At 58.5% G+C, this 18228-nt stretch overlaps 1 protein-coding gene across 1 annotated transcript; it reads left to right on the forward strand.

Moving 5' to 3' along the window:
- Window positions 1-356: 356 nt before the first annotated feature.
- RTN4RL2 (reticulon 4 receptor like 2) lies at window positions 357-13763 on the forward strand. The gene is made up of 3 exons (XM_044261095.1): window positions 357-392; window positions 5998-6479; window positions 13014-13763. Exons 1-3 carry the CDS (start codon window positions 362-364, stop codon window positions 13761-13763), a joined length of 1263 nt encoding a protein of 420 aa, XP_044117030.1. The 5' UTR covers window positions 357-361.
- The last annotated feature ends 4465 nt before the right edge of the window (window positions 13764-18228 follow it).

Raw genomic sequence — 18228 nt, forward strand, 5'->3', positions numbered from 1 at the left:
GGGAAGAGCATCCTCGCTGTCCCCACTCTCCCTCGGCGAGCAGCCGGGGCGCGCGGACCGACGGACTGACGGACTCGCGCGCTGCCTGCACTGCTGGGGGGCGCCGGCACCGGGCGTCGACGGCTAGCTCCAGCCCTCCCAGCCCCGTCGCGCCCCGCCCCGTCCCGTCGGGGCCGATGGCTCCTCCCGAGGCCCGCAGCCCGGGGGGCGCAGGATAGAGCGCCGCGGCCGGGCCACACAGCCTGGGGACTCCCGGGCCCTCCCGGAGACCCGCGGAGTCCCCGTCGTCCGTCCGGCGGGCTCAGGGAGCGAGTGGGAGCGCCCTCCCCCCGCCGCCCCCTCCCCCGAGCGTCGAGACAAGATGCTGCCCGGGCTCGGGCGCCTGCTGCAAGGTAGGGACCCCAGCCCGCCGGTGGGCGGAGGGCAACCAGGGGAGGGGAGCCGGGTGCCCCCTCCCCCAGGGCGCGAGGGTGGGGCCGCTGTGGGGGTGGGGGGGTTGCCTGGGGAGGGGGGAGAGGTTAGCCTGGGGCCCCGCCCCCGCGCCCAGGGATGCGGGCTGGAGGAGCGCACCCGGCTCGGAGCCTGCTGGGAGGTACGGGTAGCTCGTGACCGAGGGGGGGACGCTGGAGCAGGCGGACCCGGCCCGGGCTCCACCTGCTCCGGGGGACGCTGAGGACTCTGACCGGCTGGGGAAGCGCCGACTCAGCAACTCCTCGTGCCCCGTGCCTCAGCACTTTCCAGTCACCTGGGAAGGCAGAGGGTGTTGGTAGGGGGCTGGCTGGGAGGATAGGAGGCTCGGAGGGAAATCCAAACGGCCCTGCCTAGTAAGACAGATGGAGGGCGCTAGAAAGGGGGATAGTTCCATGGACTGAGTGACAGACTAGGGTGTGGATCAGAGATTGGGGGTGGGGTGAGGAAGGGGTCATAGAGAGGGGTGGGAAGCAAGAAGCAGTCGATGATGGAGAAAGTGGCTAGAGGAAGGAGAAAGACAGAGGAGGAATAAAATAAAGTAAAGGTTAGACGGGAAAAGCATGGAGGGAAACGGGACCCAGGTGAGGACGGAGGAAGAGAGGAGAGAGACCAGATGCACAGAGGGGTGGAGAGAAGGTGAGGGAGAGGAACCCAGAATCCGGAAGGCAGGGTGGGTAATGGGCAAGAGGAGGGCTGGCACTCTGGGGACTGGGAAGGAAAGGGGAGTGGGAAGAACGAAGCCTAAAAACCAGAGAGGGACGCGGCTGGCGGATAGAACTGGGGTGTCAGGAGCCAGGAAGGGGGTCAAGGATGAGCGCTCTGGTTGGCGACAGGGAACCACAGAGGGGAGACAGGCTGGGGGCTGATGAGGATGGGAGCTGGGAAGGAAGGAAGAGGAGGAGGAAGAGGACAAGACGGGAGAGAGGCACCAGGGGGGTGCTGCCCAGGGAGGAGACAAAGAGGCTTCTGGTAACCACTTCCACGTGGGAAGCCCTCCATTCCCAAAGCGCCTGCTTGTCACCTCCCTTCTCTCAGGGAGCGGTCGCTGGGCCAGCCTGGGGGCTTCTGAGCTCTGGGCCTTGGGGGCGGCTGTGAGGGGGAAAGGGTGAGGACATTCGAGTGGGCTGGCAGCCTCCAAGGCTGGGCACCCCGGCTGGCTGCATGCTGCCATTTATATCTCTGGGCCCCGTCGTCGGATCTTGCCACCGCTACCACGGTGGCTGCTTATTTTGGGGTGTTACATTCTGGCAGAGTGAGAAGCTGTTTGCAGCAGCTCGAAACCCCCGTCACCGCACCAGTGCTTCCCCAGGCCCCTGCGTCACCAGTGTTGCCGCCACCTCCGTTCTGCTCCGGGCTCCCACCTCCTCAGCCCCTGCCCCCTCAGCAGCTGCCTGCCAGGCCCTAGCCCTTCCGCAGCCTTTTGGGTGTGGAGCTATTGCTGCTCATCTGGGACCCCGTGTCCTTCCTTCAGAGCCAGGGCCCTTGACTCCCCTTCCAGGGAGCACCTTTCCCAGGAGCCCCTCCGCCCAGCAGATCAGCACCCTGGCACCTGCCCTCCGCCCGGAGTCCACCTGCCTCCTCCCCAAGCTCCTTCTTTCACCAGAGCCTCTGGACTAAAAGGTGGTTACTGGGGTGAGAACCTTGCTTCTGAGCCTTGGGACTGCAGGCTGATAGTCCAGAGTCCTTGACAATGGTCCCTCGGTGAATGGATACTTTTTGGCTCTGGGCACCTCAGCCTTCCAGGATCGATACCTTATTCTGGCCTCTCTCCACTCCGTCCGTAGGTCAATCCTAGCCACATCTCCTGGACACTGGTCATTCCTTTTTGACTCCCAAACGGGCTGTCCCTTAGAGCAGCCACAAGCTGAAGCCCAGAAGAAAAAAGTTGCCCAGAGTCTGGGTCCCTTTGCTCCTCCATCCCCACAACAGCCTCATGGATGGCCCAGGCCCGTGCACCTGGGTGCACTTTCTGTCTCCCTTTACCTCAAAGGCAGTGATTGTCACACTCAGTGTGGTTTCTGTGGATGATGTGAGGTCTCCCAGAGAAAGGTCAGAGAGTCTCTTCTGACGTGGACTGGTCTGGTTCCACCGGATACTAGCTGCACCACCTGAGGCAACTCTGTGCTTGAGCGTCCCTCGCCTGGGCTGCCGAATGGAGGCAATAATATTACTCCATGGGCTTACACTCTGTTATACTCTCTGCGGAAGGCCGTGGAGTAAGACAAAGTCTGGCACACAGTAGGTGCTTCACGACAGATGGCTTCAGCCCATGCTTGCTCTGTGCTCCCCTGCGGCTCTCGCCATCACCTGCTGACTTTAGAAAAAAGGAAGAGGAGGAAAGAGAGAGGATGGGGTGAGCCAAGAGGGTGGGGGAGGCTGTCACAGGGGCTCTCCTCAGCCTGTAGAAGGAATAAGCAGCAAAATGAAGGCTTCGAGAAAGATACTGAAGGCAGACTGTCAGAGATCCGGATCAGGAGGCCTGAGCTGCTTCCTCCGAAACTGACCCTTCCCCTCTCCAGCCCTTAGCGGTTCTGCCTGTGAAATAAGACTGTGAAATAAGACGGGGGTTTGCCCTTGAAGGCCATGGATGTACCCCCCCGCCTTCCGGCTCCAACACTTTGCATCTTGCCCTGGTCTTTGCCAGGGAGTCACAAGATGGGGGCTGGGAGTGGACATGTGGTCCTCAGGGAGACAGAAAAGACAAGGCCTGGAGGGAAGGAGTGATGGTGAGGAGCCGTGGGAAGCAGGGGGTGGAGAAGGAAAAGGGCACACGCCGGGCAGGGACTAAGGGCGGAGGAGGGAGAGAGTGGCATGGCTCACCAGCCCCCACTGCCTCTGCCCAGCAGCGCTCCAGCCAGGCCTGGGGGCAGAGAAACCCAGAGCCCCCCATCTTCCCCTCCTCCTCGCCTCCAGTGAGAGCCGCAGCCTGAATTATGGATGAGGCTCCTTGGGTTACAGCTGCTTTGCACGGCGGAGAGGGCCAGAAATGGCAACAGAGTCACTGTTACGCAGCAGCTGTCACGGAGGGGCCCCCTGCTCAGGGCCCCTCCTCAAAGAGCCTGTAGGGAACACCATCTCGGACGTGGGGCAGTGGGCCCCGGTGGGCGTAGATGTGGGGACCAGCCAGAGGGGGCGTGGGGAAAGAGGAGAGGAGCCCGCTGCTGTGGGCAAGCAGAGAGCCAAAGAGTTGCAAGTCAACCCCTGTAGGCTTGGTCCCCAGGCTGGAAGGGACCCTGGGGCCAGGGAGTGGCCCCGGAATCTGGAGAGCTCCCCGGAACCACACATCCTTCCCGCTGTCCCTCCTTCTGGGGTACCAGTCAGCCCTAGAGGCTGGGGCCAAGAGCTCGGTAATCCTCTGGAGGGCTGCTGGCCTTCAGAGCTCACACTCTCATGAGCTTTGTGGATCAGGGGTGGGATTAAGGATCAGAAAAGGATTTGACTTCCTCTGGTGTCAAGTCCTCAGGGAAGCAAGCTCAGAGGGTGACTGCTACAAAGAGAAGTGTCCTGGCCAGGCATCAGGAGAATTCTTTCTGGTCCTTGCCCAATCAGTCAGTCACTTTGCTGTGTGACCTTGGGCAAGCTCCTTGCCCTCTCTGAGCCCCATGTCCCTTGCATAGAACAAGAACTGGAACCACATGGAGGACCTTTCCAGCTCTGAAATTTCCTGCTCTAAGGCCCAAACCTCAGGCCTCACGAAACCCACCCAGGGTTCCCTGCCGCACTCCCGCTCCCCACCTCTGCCTGGTTCAGAGGAAGGGGTGAGAGACGTGCCCCTCCACCCCACGTGGCTCTGAGAAAAACTCGGGAGGAGAAAGTAATCGTGAAACGCCGCACGGGGGAGGGGTGAGAAGGGCCGAGAAACGCGGAGGTGGTGTGAAGGAACGGAACAGCAGCCGCTGTGTCACTGAGTTATTACATCACACCCAGCCTACACACGCACGGGGCCGCACTCACACACACGCGGAGGACAGCCGGCACACGCTCGCGCCGCAGGGCACGAGGAGGGGCCCGGTCAGAGCTGGGGCGGTGCCCAGAGCAAGGAGTGGGAACACCACACATACCAGGGAGAAGGCACAGCAGGGTATCTGTGCCGTCCATGCCACACTCAGACCGGCGGTGCCATGGGCACACAGCAGCTCAGCAGCACTCACACCCGTCCCTACAATCATACATTCGTGTGTAAGCACACACACACATTCACACACAGCCACCTCTGGAGTGCAAGGACCACTCAGAGCCACAGACCCTCCGTCCTTCCTCTGGAGTCTCTGAAACCCACAGAGCCCCAGGATCTCGGGTCCGGGGTCCAAGGAACTGTCTCCCGCCCCTCCCCCTGCCCTCATGGGGCTAACACATTCCTTGAAGCAGAAGGTTCTCATCAGTGTGTGCCCAGGGAATCACTGCCCAGTTTATGGGGTGTCGGCTTCCCTTTCCCCAGGCAAATTTGCCAGGAGAAAATCCCAGGACTCATCTGGAAATCATGATAGAGGGCAGAGGGCAAGCTAGATCCAGCTCGGAAGCTCATCAGCTGCAGAAGGCCAGGGACAGGGATGGTTGGGGGGTCCTGCACCCGTACCATAGCGCAGGGATACAGGGGCCTAGACACAACCCTTTAGCCCCAGGCTCTTGGGGCTCCCTGGGCCTGCTTCTCCATCTGTATCATAAGGAAGCTGAAGTATTTCCATCATCCAAAAGTTACTTTGAAAAACATATTATTTTTAAGGGACTTTGATGACTTTGAATGAGGAGAGCCTGTGGTGTGAAATGCAGATTCCCAGGCTGTCACCCCCAAAATTCTGATTCTGCCTGCTTTCCAGGACCACCTGCCTGATTCTGTTGCAGGGGTCTGCTGGCCCAGTTAGAACTGACCCGTGGTCCCCCAGGGCCCTTCCCGCCTGGACAGGCCCTGGTTCTTCCGAGATGAAAGCTGTTGGACAATGAGGAAGGGGCTGCAGGCATGGGGGGTTTCGGTAAGGCCGGACCCCGGGGCAACCTGAGGACCATTTTTCACAAGCCTTAGATTCACGAAGATTCTCAATTTAGTTCCAGCCGTTCTCAAATGGGGGCGATTCGCCCCCCAGGGGACATCTGGCAATGTCTGGAGACATTTAGGTTATCATAACCTGGGGGCAGGTGTTGCTCGCACCTAGTGGGCAGAGGATAGGGATGCTGCTAAACATCCTAAATAAGACATCTTACAGGGCTGCCCGGTAGAAGCAAGAACCATCAGGGGCCGACCGTCCGGAGCTGGAGAGCCCTGGCAGTTACATGGGCAAACCTTGCTTTCCACAGTGTCCTCTTAGCATTTCTATATTTTTTAATAGACCAAGAGCCTCAGAACTCAGCCATGGGTCAGGGCCTCTTGCGTCCCTGAGGGTTGCACCCAGAACCCCTGTCCCCCAGGAGCGCTGCCCTTAGGGGTGTGTGGGCAGGCCCCTGGCTGGCAGGCCTGGCCGCGGGGGCCGGGAGGGGGGCGTTGAGGGAGGGGTTGCCCAGAACCCCCCCGGCCTCCTCCGTCTCCCACAGGTCCCGCCTCGGCCTGCCTCCTGCTGATGCTCCTGGCCCTGCCCCCAGCGGCCCCCAGCTGCCCCATGCTCTGCACCTGCTACTCGTCCCCGCCCACCGTGAGCTGCCAGGCCAACAACTTCTCCTCCGTGCCGCTGTCCCTGCCGCCCAGCACGCAGCGACTCTTCCTGCAGAACAACCTCATCCGTACGCTGCGGCCCGGCACCTTCGGGCCCAACCTGCTCACCCTGTGGCTATTCTCCAACAACCTCTCCACCATCTACCCGGGCACCTTCCGCCACCTGCAGGCCCTGGAGGAGCTGGACCTCGGCGACAACCGGCACCTGCGCTCTCTGGAGCCCGACACCTTCCAGGGCCTGGAGCGGCTGCAGTCCCTGCACCTGTACCGCTGCCAGCTCAGCAGCCTGCCCGGCAACATCTTCCGCGGCCTGGTCAGCCTGCAGTACCTCTACCTCCAGGAGAACAGCCTGCTCCACCTCCAGGTGAGCCGGCTCCGGGCACGTCTGCTGGGGCCGCCCTGCCCTCCCCCGGACCCTGGGCTCCTCTGCCCCAGGGCGCAGGGGGACCCCCTTTCTGCCAAAGCCTCTCCAGTTCCCGGCCCCTTTCCTGAGTTTCTGTTCCTCTCACTCTCACCAGGGGCTTTTCTTTATTTTCTCTCCTTATATCTTATATCTTCTATCTCCTTATATCTTCCTGTCTATGCCTGTTTGGGTCCCTCGCTGCCTCTCTCCCTAACTCTCCAACCCCCCATCTGTCTCCCTCTGCCCGTCCGTCTGTCTGTCTATCCCTTTCTGTCCCTCTCTGCCTCTCTCACTAACTTGCCTCCCCCATCTGTCTTCTTCTGCCTCTTCTGTCTGTCTCCCTTCACACGCCCACTCTGCACACTCCCCCATGTCTGTCTGGGTGTATGTACGTGTCTCTTTCTGTGATCCCTCCTTTCCCCCTTGTTTGCCTTCGGGGGACTCTGCCTTTCCCCAGGCACCCAGCCTGGAGGCCTTGGAGGCTGCCTTTCTCACCCACCCCTACGCCCTCCCACATCACGTCACGGGGAGGAGGAGCAAGAGGGCAGAGCCCTTGTAATTATGCCCCATGGAAGGTTCCACCTCTCTCCAGCTCACTGGGTATTGGGACAAGGGGGAGTCCTAATCTTTCGGATTCCCCCAAACCTGTCGTCCCCGCGCAAGGGAAGAAGGAAAAGAAAAGGGTAAAGAGCGGTTAAGTAGCTGGAAAATGGATGCTCTGGAAACGGAAGGAATAACAGTAATTGCTATTTATTGTTATTGTCATTGATCTAAATATTGTTTATTGTTGTTGTTATGCTGACTGTTTGACAGCCAGATCCTCCCATTCTATTTCCCCAGGAAGCAATCACACACCCTCCAAACCACTCTGGAAGAAATTCCTCCCTGGGCTACCTAGCCTCTGGCTGGAAGGGGGCAAGGACCTCTAAATTCTTCCCGTCCCCCTGCCCCATAAGCCTGGAAGGCCCTTGCTCCTCCCCACCCTGGGTCTGGAGCCTGCCCGGTTTCACCAATATGCTGATGTGCACATCAGGTCAGTGCCGATGACACGGGCAGTAGTAGCCTGACCAGTGTATGAAGTACCCACTACGCGCGAGGCACTAGGGAGACAGCAGGGAGCCAAACAGACAAAGCTCCCTGCCTTCCGAGATAACATTCTAGGGAGGGGGAAAGACAAGAAGAAAAACGCAGACCCCCCTGGAGAAGTCTGCCATGGCCACGATTACTGCCTAAACAATGGTTATCATAGCAAACACTACTACTTAGGAGGCACACTGTGTGTCTGGCCCTGGCTAAGGACTATACAGGCATCGACTCTGGTATCATTTACAAGCACGTGGCAAATTTCAACCTTCCTGTGCCACAGTCTTCCCATCTGTAAAACAGGGGCAGCGACAGCCCCCCCCCCATCTCCTAGGGGTTTTATAAGCATTCAGTGCATGAATAATTTGTAAAGCACTTAGAATAGTGCTTGGCATGCGGTAAGCACTATGTAAATGCTTGTTAAAATACTATTTTAAAAAGAGAAACAAGCCTCATTTAACATTGGCCTTGGTGAAACAGCCCGTCTTGGACCCGATCCTGGAGATTTGGGTCATCTTCATGGAGGATACTGAGGCCACGAGCGGGTCCCAGAATACTCCCTCCCTTTCCTTTGCTTCCTAAATTTGCCTCGCACCTCAGCGTTTACAAAGTATATTCAGCCCCCTCATCTCACGTCTTCCTCCTGTTGGAGGTTGTCTCCTTACAGACGAGGAAGCAAGGATGCGGCGGCCGGGGCCCCAAAGATTTTGTAGACAGCAGGCCTCGACACATCAATTCTCTTAAACCACTGTCCGTGTGACTGGGGGTTTCGTGTCTCATCGTCCCAACAGCCTGGTTGTAGGGGACCGTTAAGGGCAGTAGGAACACAGAATGGAAGTTCCTGGGGTCACACAACCCATTAGTGCCCATGGTGCTGGAGCCTCTGGCGTCTGATGACATTTTAGGAATGTCCGTCCCTCACCCTCCCCCAGGCTCCGTCCAGCGGGGCAGGAAGGACAGTGGTGTGGGCTGGGCTTTGAAAGGACACTCTTTGGAGCCTGCCCGACCGAGGTTCAAACCCTGGCTACTGTAGGTCTTCGGACAAATCCCTCGACCTCTCCATCTTCATGTCCTCGTCTGTAAAATGGTGACCAAGGTAGTACTTGACATTTACCTAAGACGCTCTGTGAGGCTGAAAATTTAGCCCAGAGACCCCTGCACACGGGTGCTATCATTGTCCTATTCCTGCTCGTAGCTGGACAGTAACTCCTACTGACACCCTGACCTCTTTACCAACACACATTAGCTGTTCAGGAGGATGGATCTGGGGCCAGAGCGCCTGAGTTTGAATCCCTGCTCCGCTGTTTTTCGACTTCACTTAACTTGAGGCAAGTTGCCTCCCCATTCTGAACCCCAGTTTCCTTATCTTTAAAATGGGAAAGATAAAAACAAGACCTTCCACAAAGAATGGCTACAAAAAGCCAATGAGTTTGTGTCTATAAAGCATGTAGGTCAGTGCAGAATAAATCGGTCCTGACAACCGGACCTTCCGTCTCTCAGGCCTGGGCTCAAGCAGGGTCTGGGCCAAGGAGACCTTGAGTGGGCGCGGGAGGGCAGGGGTCCTTCTGAATGGGGAAGTGCTTGTCTTGCACCCCGTGGTGTGAATGGTGGGTGGGGGTGGGAGGGGCCCTCAGGGCCTCAGGGGAAGGGAGCGTCTGCACCAGCCCCTGCAGGAAGGAGAAAGAGCTACCTCTGCCAGGGGACTGTCTAGGGAAAGAACCAGGCCGGGAGATGGTACCGGCAGGTGAGGGGAGCCCAGAGAGGGGAGCTTTGGAGGGGGCGAGGCGCCACAGCTTTTCAGAAACAGGAAGGTGGAGGTGGGGTAGGGCGGAGTTTCTCACGAACTGTCTGTTGTAGGCCAGGCACCGTACCAGGGGGCATTCCTTCATCAGCGTACAGAGCGCGGTCTCCGTGCCAGGTGGTGTTCTGGGTGCCAGGGCTTCAAGAGTGAGCAGGAGCAGAGTCTCTGCCCTCCTGGGTCTTATTTCCTATGACTAGAACCCGGTGACAGAGACACGGTTCTCTCCTTCACTCGTGACAGCCCGCATGGTGCATAAGGGCAGTCTTCGCAGGCAGGCAGGGCTGGGCCTGAATCCCAGGCCCCCCTCCGGCTTGCCCGGTAGCTCCGGGCGTTCCTTCGCCTCTCTGAGCCTCCGCGGACCCATCCATAAAGCGGAGAAAACCACCTGCACTTCAGAGGTGCGTTGTGAGGGTTCAAGTCGATGCCGCCTGAAAAGGGCTCAGCGATGTGTGTGGTTCAGAGCAAGCATCATTTCCTCCACCGCCGAGGACACTGAGCCTCGGTGAGGTCCAGGCACAGGTGTGAGGTCACCCGGACATTTAGGAGCACAGCCTAGAACCGGCCCGGGTCTGGCTGACTCCGGAGTTCACGCCCGCATCCCAGCACATGGAGCTGTTGGACCCTGGGCACGTCTCTTGCCTTCTGGGGAGCCTTCCTCTCCTCTTCTCCGGAAGGGACGCAATAATATTATCTGCCTTGTGGGGCTGGGATGATTCAATTACTATGTGGGGTCTGGGCAGCACAGAGCTTGGCACCCGGCGCAGGCTCTGACGCCGACAACGATGACGGTGACACCTGGCAGAGATTGGTGAGCCCTGTGAGTGGGGGTGCCTGGCACGGAGCAGACACTCAGTACAGCTTTGCTGAATGAATGAGGTACACTCCAGGACTCACTTACTCATAAATATCAGATGAGGCTAGATCTTAATGATCAACTCTCTCAAGTCCCTTGCTTCATAGATGAAGAAACCTGAGGCTCAGAGAGGTTATGGAGCTGCCCAAGGTCACACAGCCCAGCAGCTAGTGCCAGAGATTGGAGCCGGGAGGATGGAAGGAGGCAAGGTGAAGAGCAGGATGCTGGATGCTCTGGGGCCTGGAGGGGGGCATCGGGGAGGGCAGGGATCCGGCGTTGAGATTCCAAATGGATGCAGAGAGCTGTGAACCGACCTGCAGGGAGGTGAGGGAAATGTGGTTTTCGAAATGGAAGTAGATGACTTTAGCAGCCGCTCTCAGCCCGGGGCAGGCCGGGGGGGGGGGGGGGGGGGGGAGGGGGGGCACAGGGTGGGGAGGGCGAGGGCTGTGAAAGTCAAGAGCTTATTAATGCACAGAGAACGTTTTAATGGGGAGAGAGGAAGGCCCGCATTTGAGAGCCGCAGCCCAGGAAGTGACCCGGCATCTGGCAACAGCTGGGATGAAGGGAGGGGTACGGACCCCGGATGGAGGCTCAGCAAGGGGGAGGGCCAGGACATTCGCAAGAGGGAAGAGGGGGAAGTAGAAGAGTTGAGATCAAGGGATTCTGTAGCCATCAAATTGGGGCTGTGGATCAAAGGCGTTTGAACTTCTGGGGTGTCTGGTCTTCGGTCTTCCCTTCCTGACCTCAGGAAGTCCCAAGAGTGCTGGTGACCTCTGCTTCTACCCGCCCCCCCTTGTTGATCCTGACCAGGTATCTCTGGGTGTCCTACCTGGGCTGACACTCCATAAAAAAGGAAAACCCTAACAAGGTGTCTGAGTGGAAAGGTTTCAGAGCGCACTCCCTGGGGGCCAGGAAGAGAAGGACGAGGGCGCCTGGCCAAGCTGGGACAGGCTGAGGCCACAGGGGTGCAGAGAACCACTGAGCCGGACACAGGGTGGGGGCAGCAGGGGGCAGAGAACGCTGGTGTCAGAGACAGCCGAGAAGGTTGAGGGGACGGATCTCAATGTGGCCAAGAGGAGGGTTCTTGGCAGGCTCAGTTCCTGCAGCGGAGAGGGCGGAAGGCAGATGGGAGGGGGCGAGAAAAGCAGGAGCACAGGAAGGTGGAGGCTGTGGGTGTGGGCTGGGAGGCAACGCCCTCCCCCCACCTGCGAGCCTGCCTCCGGCTCCTAGGTGGGAAGGGCGGGATCATCCCCCAGCCAGGAACGGGTGGGAAACAGCACCCAGGGGTGCGCAGGCTTCAGCGCCGCGATGCTCTCATCCCTGAGAACCAGGCCTTCTGGGCCTGCTGACCACAGGGGTATCATCCACAGAGGGGAGGACCTCGGTACTGGGGCTCTGGGCCCCCTTCTGGCAAGCCCTTAGTCTCTCTGGGTCTCAGTGCTCTCCTCTACAGAAAGCGACCCGGAAGCACTATATTCGGGTCAGGCTGACCACCCCCAAGCTGGTGAGCTGGTTAAGGGACAGAATCCAGCTCCCTGCCCCCAGGAAGCATACCTACACCTGTTCCCGTACCCCCATTCATTCTGGATCACCGTCCAGGATCCGTCCAGCACTACCAAGGCCTGATTCTGGGACGCCCCAACCCCAGGCAGGCAGGTGGGACAGCCCTTGAAGGGGGCCAGTGATGGAGGGCATCAAACAGCAGGCTTCTTCCCCCTCCCCCCCCCCCCCGGCCTCCTCCCTCTGGTGGGTGTCGCTGACACCTAGTCCCTTGAATATCCTGTGGAAGAAGAACAGCAGAACTTTTGAGCCCCAGGAAACTCCTCTGTTAGAGGAACAGGATTCGACCTAACTGTAACCAAGACCCTACCCTCACCATAACCGCTTTTTATTGATGGTGATCTCCGTGCCCACCCAGGCCGTATCCTTGCAGCATGATCCCACAGAACCCTCCCTCAGCCCTCTGCAGCCAGGAGGAGGGCACCCTGGATGGGAAGCCCCGGGCTCTCACTACTGAGCCTGTGGGCTTCACTGGACCGAATCCCAATGTGCCAGGCACTGTGCCCAGCGCCTCACCCATCTGCTTTTTGTGTGGATTGTCTCCCTTAATCCTCAGCACCAACGCAGGAGGACGTACACTCATTCCCATTTTATAGATGAGGAAACCGGCTTGGAGGGATTACTGGCTTGGCCAAATTAACAACAGCGGCCAACCCACTAATGCCTACCTCATGGAAATCTTGTTCTCAGTCACCTAATACATGTTGCTTCATTTAATCTGTCCACCTTACAGGTGAAGAGACTGAGTCAGAGATACGGAGAGTTGCCCAGAGTGGCACAGTCTGGACGGAGAGATCCAGGATTCGAAGTCCGGAAGTCTGGGCTTAAGCAAGCCCGGGGTTCTCATTCTCCAGGTGTGGCCCTCTAACGAACAGCATCAGCACCGCCTGGGAACAGATCGTGTGGCTACACCGCAGACCTGCTCGATCAGAAACTCGGAGTTGGGGGGCTGTGCACAGCACGCCGGGCTCTGCAGGGCATTCAAGGCACTAACGTTTAAGAACTACTGGCTTCAACTACATTGTTTCCCCCACATTAACTTCTCAACAGGTTAGGGGAGGCAGGAGTCGAACCCAGAACCGTCCGAATCAAAAAGTCAAACCCTTTGCGTTCCACCACGATGCTCTCCCTCTTTCCCTTCCTCCCCACGTGCCTCTAAGGACCACTCTCTTCTTCTCTCCCCAACCCCCACCCCCAGGATGACCTGTTCGCGGACCTGGCCAACCTGAGCCATCTCTTCCTCCACGGGAACCGCCTGCGGCTGCTCACGGAGCACGTGTTCCGCGGCCTGGGCAGCCTGGACCGGCTGCTGCTGCACGGGAACCGGCTGCAGGGCGTGCACCGCGCGGCCTTCCGCGGCCTCAGCCGCCTCACCATCCTCTACCTGTTCAACAACAGCCTGGCTTCGCTGCCCGGCGAGGCGCTGGCCGACCTGCCGTCGCTCGAGTTCCTGCGGCTCAACGCCAACCCCTGGGCGTGCGACTGCCGCGCGCGGCCGCTCTGGGCCTGGTTCCAGCGCGCGCGCGTGTCCAGCTCCGACGTGACCTGCGCCACCCCCCCGGAGCGCCAGGGCCGCGACCTGCGCACCCTCCGCGAAGCCGACTTCCAGGCGTGCCCGCCCGCGGCGCCCACGCGGCCCGGCAGCCGCGCGCGCGGCAACAGCTCGTCCAACCACCTGTACGGCGTGGCCGAGGCAGGGGCGCCGCCCGCCGACCCCTCCACCCTCTACCGAGACCTGCCCGCCGAAGACCCGCGGGGGCGCCAGGGCGGGGACGCGCCCACGGAGGACGACTACTGGGGGGGCTACGGGGGCGAGGACCAGCGGGGGGAGCAGACGTGCCCGGGCGCGGCCTGCCAGGCGCCCCCGGACTCCCGCGGCCCCGCGCTCTCGGCCGGGCTGCCCACCCCTCTGCTTTGCCTCCTGCTCCTGGCGCCCCACCACCTCTGACTGCGGTGCTGAGACTGAAGAGGCCTGTGTGTCCCCCTCCCCCCACCTCCCCCCAGCGGCGGCTCGGCCCGCCCCCGGCCCGCGCCCGCTCTCCAACCCCCCACCCACCCACCCCCGGCCTCTGCAGCCTTCCTCTCCCCTCCCCAGGGACGGACCGGCCGCTTCTCTCTGCCTCCGGGGCTGCAGGCTCAGGACTGGGTTGCGCCCGGTGGCTCAGCCCTGTTCTCCCCAACTCCGGCCATTAACTCTTTCCCACTCCAAGGCTGGGGTGGGGCACCCCAGGCAGCCGCCGACCCCCTCTCCCAGCTCCCACCGAGGGGCTTTGTCTGCAGAGCATCGCCCACCAGCAGAGCCTTTGGAAGCTCCCTGGAAGGGAGCCCCGCCTAGGAGCCCTTTGGAGGGATGCCTCAGTTGGGGCCAGGCTAACCCTAGGCCCCTGCTTCTCCTAGCCTCCCTCAACCTCCCGACACTGGAGGAATACTTTTCTCCTAAGTCTACCCGGGACACTTTTTAGGGTGCCTGGAGGGAACTTTCCTCTCCACGGTGGTCCCTGTGTGGTGAAGATCAACAGAAGTTGTTTGGGAAAAAAAAAAAAAAAAATTTATTAAAAAATTCTATTATTTTATCTTCTTCTGTAAGATTTGTTGGCTCAGGACCCCAAAAGTGGGAGGAGGGCTTAGAACCATCAGAGCCATGAGAAGTAGCAGGCTCAGGGCCAAGAGGGTTGGAGAAAGAGGATACGACCCAGGCAACCGAAGTGCTTCTTGTTGCCTGGAGTGCTGCTCCCCCATAACGAGAAGCTGAAGACTGAGGAAGAGGAGTGACCCTGGAGTCCCAAGTAGGCCAGGTGAATTCTGACAGCCAAGAGTGGGTGCTGGTATCACCTCGCTTCCCATTGGTCCGGGAGAAGCAGCTACAGACCACCCTGAGTTTCCTGGCACCTGAGGAGCGGAGGCTGGGGAAGGCCTCCAGCCTGGTTAATGGCTCCCTCCCAGGCCCTGTTCCTTCCGGAAGGAAGAGCATTTTCCATCTTACCCTTCAAGGAGAAATAACCGACATCCAGGGGCACAGCCAACCCAAACATGGCTTTGGACAAATCTGAAAAAAGCACCTCATCCTCAGGGCAACCCAGCCCCACACCACAACAAACACTTGCCCTCTTCTTGGCTGTGTGCCTTTATGCAGTGTACAACCTGCACAGTTGTACACAACAACCCTATAGATCAGTGATCTCTTTCCCTTGGCTCCTGTGAGGTGGGATGGACCGGGTTAGAGAAGCAGCTCTGCAAGCAGGTTAGAGGAGAGACCAAGGTCCTCAGGTGACCAGAGGGACAAGAATCCCAAGTTGGGGTACCCTGCTGGCTTGAAGTAGGATCTGAAGCTTCATCTTTCCAGTATGTGAAAGGGAGGGATGGAGGTCGGGCTAGGGAGGCCTGGGGAAGGAAAGAGCCGGACTAAAGTAGAACTTGAGAGACAGGTTAGGGGTGAGCCTCATCAGAGCAGCTGGGGAGAAGTTTGATGGTTTCCATTTAGGATTAAGACTCAGGGGGGTGGGAATGGAAAGAGAGGGAGCCGGGATGCCAGGGCTCAGAGAGCAGGAATGCTGAGATCCTGTGACTCTGACCAGGCAAGTCAGAAGGACGGCAAGGAGAGGAGGCAGAAACAGGAAGGCCTGAGGCAGGGGGACCTTGGACAAGACTAAGGGGCGGGTGGGAGAACAATGAAAACAGTCAGCTAACCAGGAACGTGGGGAGCTGGGGCCTCCCAGGAGCCCGAGTCAGTTTGGCTTTGAGGAAGCTAGCCAGCGGGTTAGGGGGGCAAGAGCTCTGCTGGAGAGGAGCTGCCGGGGACTGGGCAGGGGGAGGGAGGATGCTGGGAAATCAGAAGCAGGCTGTCCAGGTCACAGAATTATCGTTGTGAAATATTCATGGGCCTTTGGTCCAGATGCTATTTCAGAACAGTGAAAGCAAGAGGAGTGTGTGAGCCTCAGGAAGAAGCCTACAGCAGTGCCTCTTTCCACCACCCCCACTTCTACCACCACCAGCCCAGACAGACCCACGGACGCCCATCACGTGCACACCCACGCTCACACGCTCTCTCACACACACTCGCACAGTGCAGAGCTATGGAGCACGTGCAGGCCAGCTGACACCCACGGGTCCCACAAACAGGCAGATGTACCCCCAAATGCACGCACGCAGAGCCACACAACCCCCGAAGCAGGACCCGGCACAGAGACCACCTCCAGATATCTCGGGCGCACACATCCCCCGGCGTCCTGGGGACAACTCAGGTTTACAGCCCTGAGCTGCACACCCTGACACAGGAGGGGCTTTCGAGGCCATCCTGCGCAATCACCAGTACTCTGATGGGGAAACTGAGGCCCAGAGAGGGGAGGGGATTTGTCCAAGAGCCCCCGCCCTTGAACAAAACAAAGCTCATTCACCTGCCACATTCTGAGAGAGGACCCACATCCTGCATTGTCTACCAGACCCCCAGGATCCCTGTGCTTAACTCCTCTCTATAATCTGTCTGCCTGGTTACCCAGTCCCCTCCTGGCCAGACCCATCCCTCCCTTTTCATTCCCTCCACCATCTCCCTGCTCCATCTCCTCATTACCTCATGCCTAGAATAGAGAAGAAAATAGCAGTACCCCGCTCCCTGGTTTTCCTACCTTCAGTCTCTCTCCCTCCCACCCGCTGCCCATGGTGGCCAGATTCAACCGAGGAAAATTTGCCTTGTGTTTTTCTGTCACTAGGAAACCTACAATACCTCCTTACTGCCTAGAGGTTAAAGATGAAATGCCTTAGCCGACCATCAAAGATCCCTCAGAGTTGGTTACCAAATGCCTTTCTCGCCTTTTCTCTCATGGCCTCGCCCCACATCTTCACTGGGGCTAGAATGATCGTATCATGCTGGCGGTCAGTTATCCTGCATCGCAACCCACACACCTACTTTGAAATCTCCTTAAAGTTCCTCGATCTCCCCCAAACGAGGAAGCCTCTCCCCCCTCCTCGGATGACAGACTCCAGACCCCTTCCGCCAAGGCCCAGTCTGCCCCTCTCTGACCTTATCAGTGGGGGTTCTTTGACTGTCCTTCAAAGCAGCGGTAAAGGCTCCGGCTCAGGCTACCTACAGGCAGATGGCTGCCCCCCACTGGCCACCTTGGGAATCACAGCCAGGCTTCAGTCAAAGTAAACTGAGCGTGAGCATCGGTCCAACCGCCTGGGGAGAGGAACAGGAGAAGGACGCCAGATGATGGGGTTTATAAGCCCTTAAGCCTCTAAGGTTCTTACCCTCAGAGTGGCGGGGAGGCCTCTCAGCCCTGCTTTCAGAACTGCTAGCACCCGACTTCAGACCCCTAATCCCTAAGAGAACCCCCCTCCTTTGAGATACAAAGATACGGGGCTTCCGGGACACTGCTGAAGGGAAATTCGCCCACCAGGCTCTGAGAGGCCACAAGGTCAGGGACAGTCCAGGTGGCAGACCCAAGGTCCGGCTGGGGTCAGGTTTCTGCATGAATTTTTAATGCTTCCAGCCAGACCTGTCAGATGTTCCGAAACCTGAGCATCTCCTTTCATTTCTGTACACCGTGCCCTTCCCCATCCCCATTGCCCCTGGGGGTAGGGCAGGGAGGACAGGCCTGGGACAGCGACCAGAGGCCTCTGGAGAAATGATTTTGGGGAAGTGGAAGGTGAACGACCTAGTTATTCTTCTACTTACTGTGTGACCTTCAGCAGGTTATTTAACCTCTCTGATTGTCTATTGTGGGTTGTTTTTTGTTGTTGTTTTTCCATTTGTGACCTGAGGACAATAGCACCTGCTTAAATCATCTTGCTGTGGGGAGTAAATACAATAACCCCTTGGAAAGGTGACCTAGTATTTGCTGTATTACCTTCCCTCAAGTCCAGCTTCCCTCCCCTCCTTCCTTCCAACCCCAGTTGCCTCTCGCCCCTTTCTTTTGGAGGTGGGAGCTTTGGTTGGTTCTGCCCACTCCCCCCTAAGATCCTTTAGCCATTCTAAAAACTTCAGCTGAAAAGGGGGAAAGGAATCCAGAAGTGGAGGTCAGGCAGGTGGAGTAAGAGATGAAGGTGGCCCAGCTGACGTGAAGGGGAGGGAAGCAGGCAGCAGAAGGGAAGGGGAAGACCCTACTCAGAGAGAATAGAGCTAGGTGCACACTCATTTCTTTCTTTTTGTCCCTTTCTCCTTCCTTCCTTTTCTCCTTCCTGGCACTTTCTCCACGCCTGGTGTGATCGTGCCAGAAGCCTGGATGGCCATTCTGAGCAGAGGTGAGGTCAGAAGCAGGGGCAAGGGTGAGCCTTGGAAGAAAGCTTGCCCACTCTTTCCTGCCCACCAATTCCCTGCCTGTATGTATGTATGTATATATATATATATATATATATATATATATATATATATATTTATTTATTTAGAGGAGGGTCTTTTACATCTGATTTAGGTGGGA

The sequence above is a fragment of the Neovison vison genome, chromosome 7 (assembly GCF_020171115.1).
Source record: "Neovison vison isolate M4711 chromosome 7, ASM_NN_V1, whole genome shotgun sequence".
NCBI lineage: Eukaryota > Metazoa > Chordata > Mammalia > Carnivora > Mustelidae > Neogale > Neogale vison.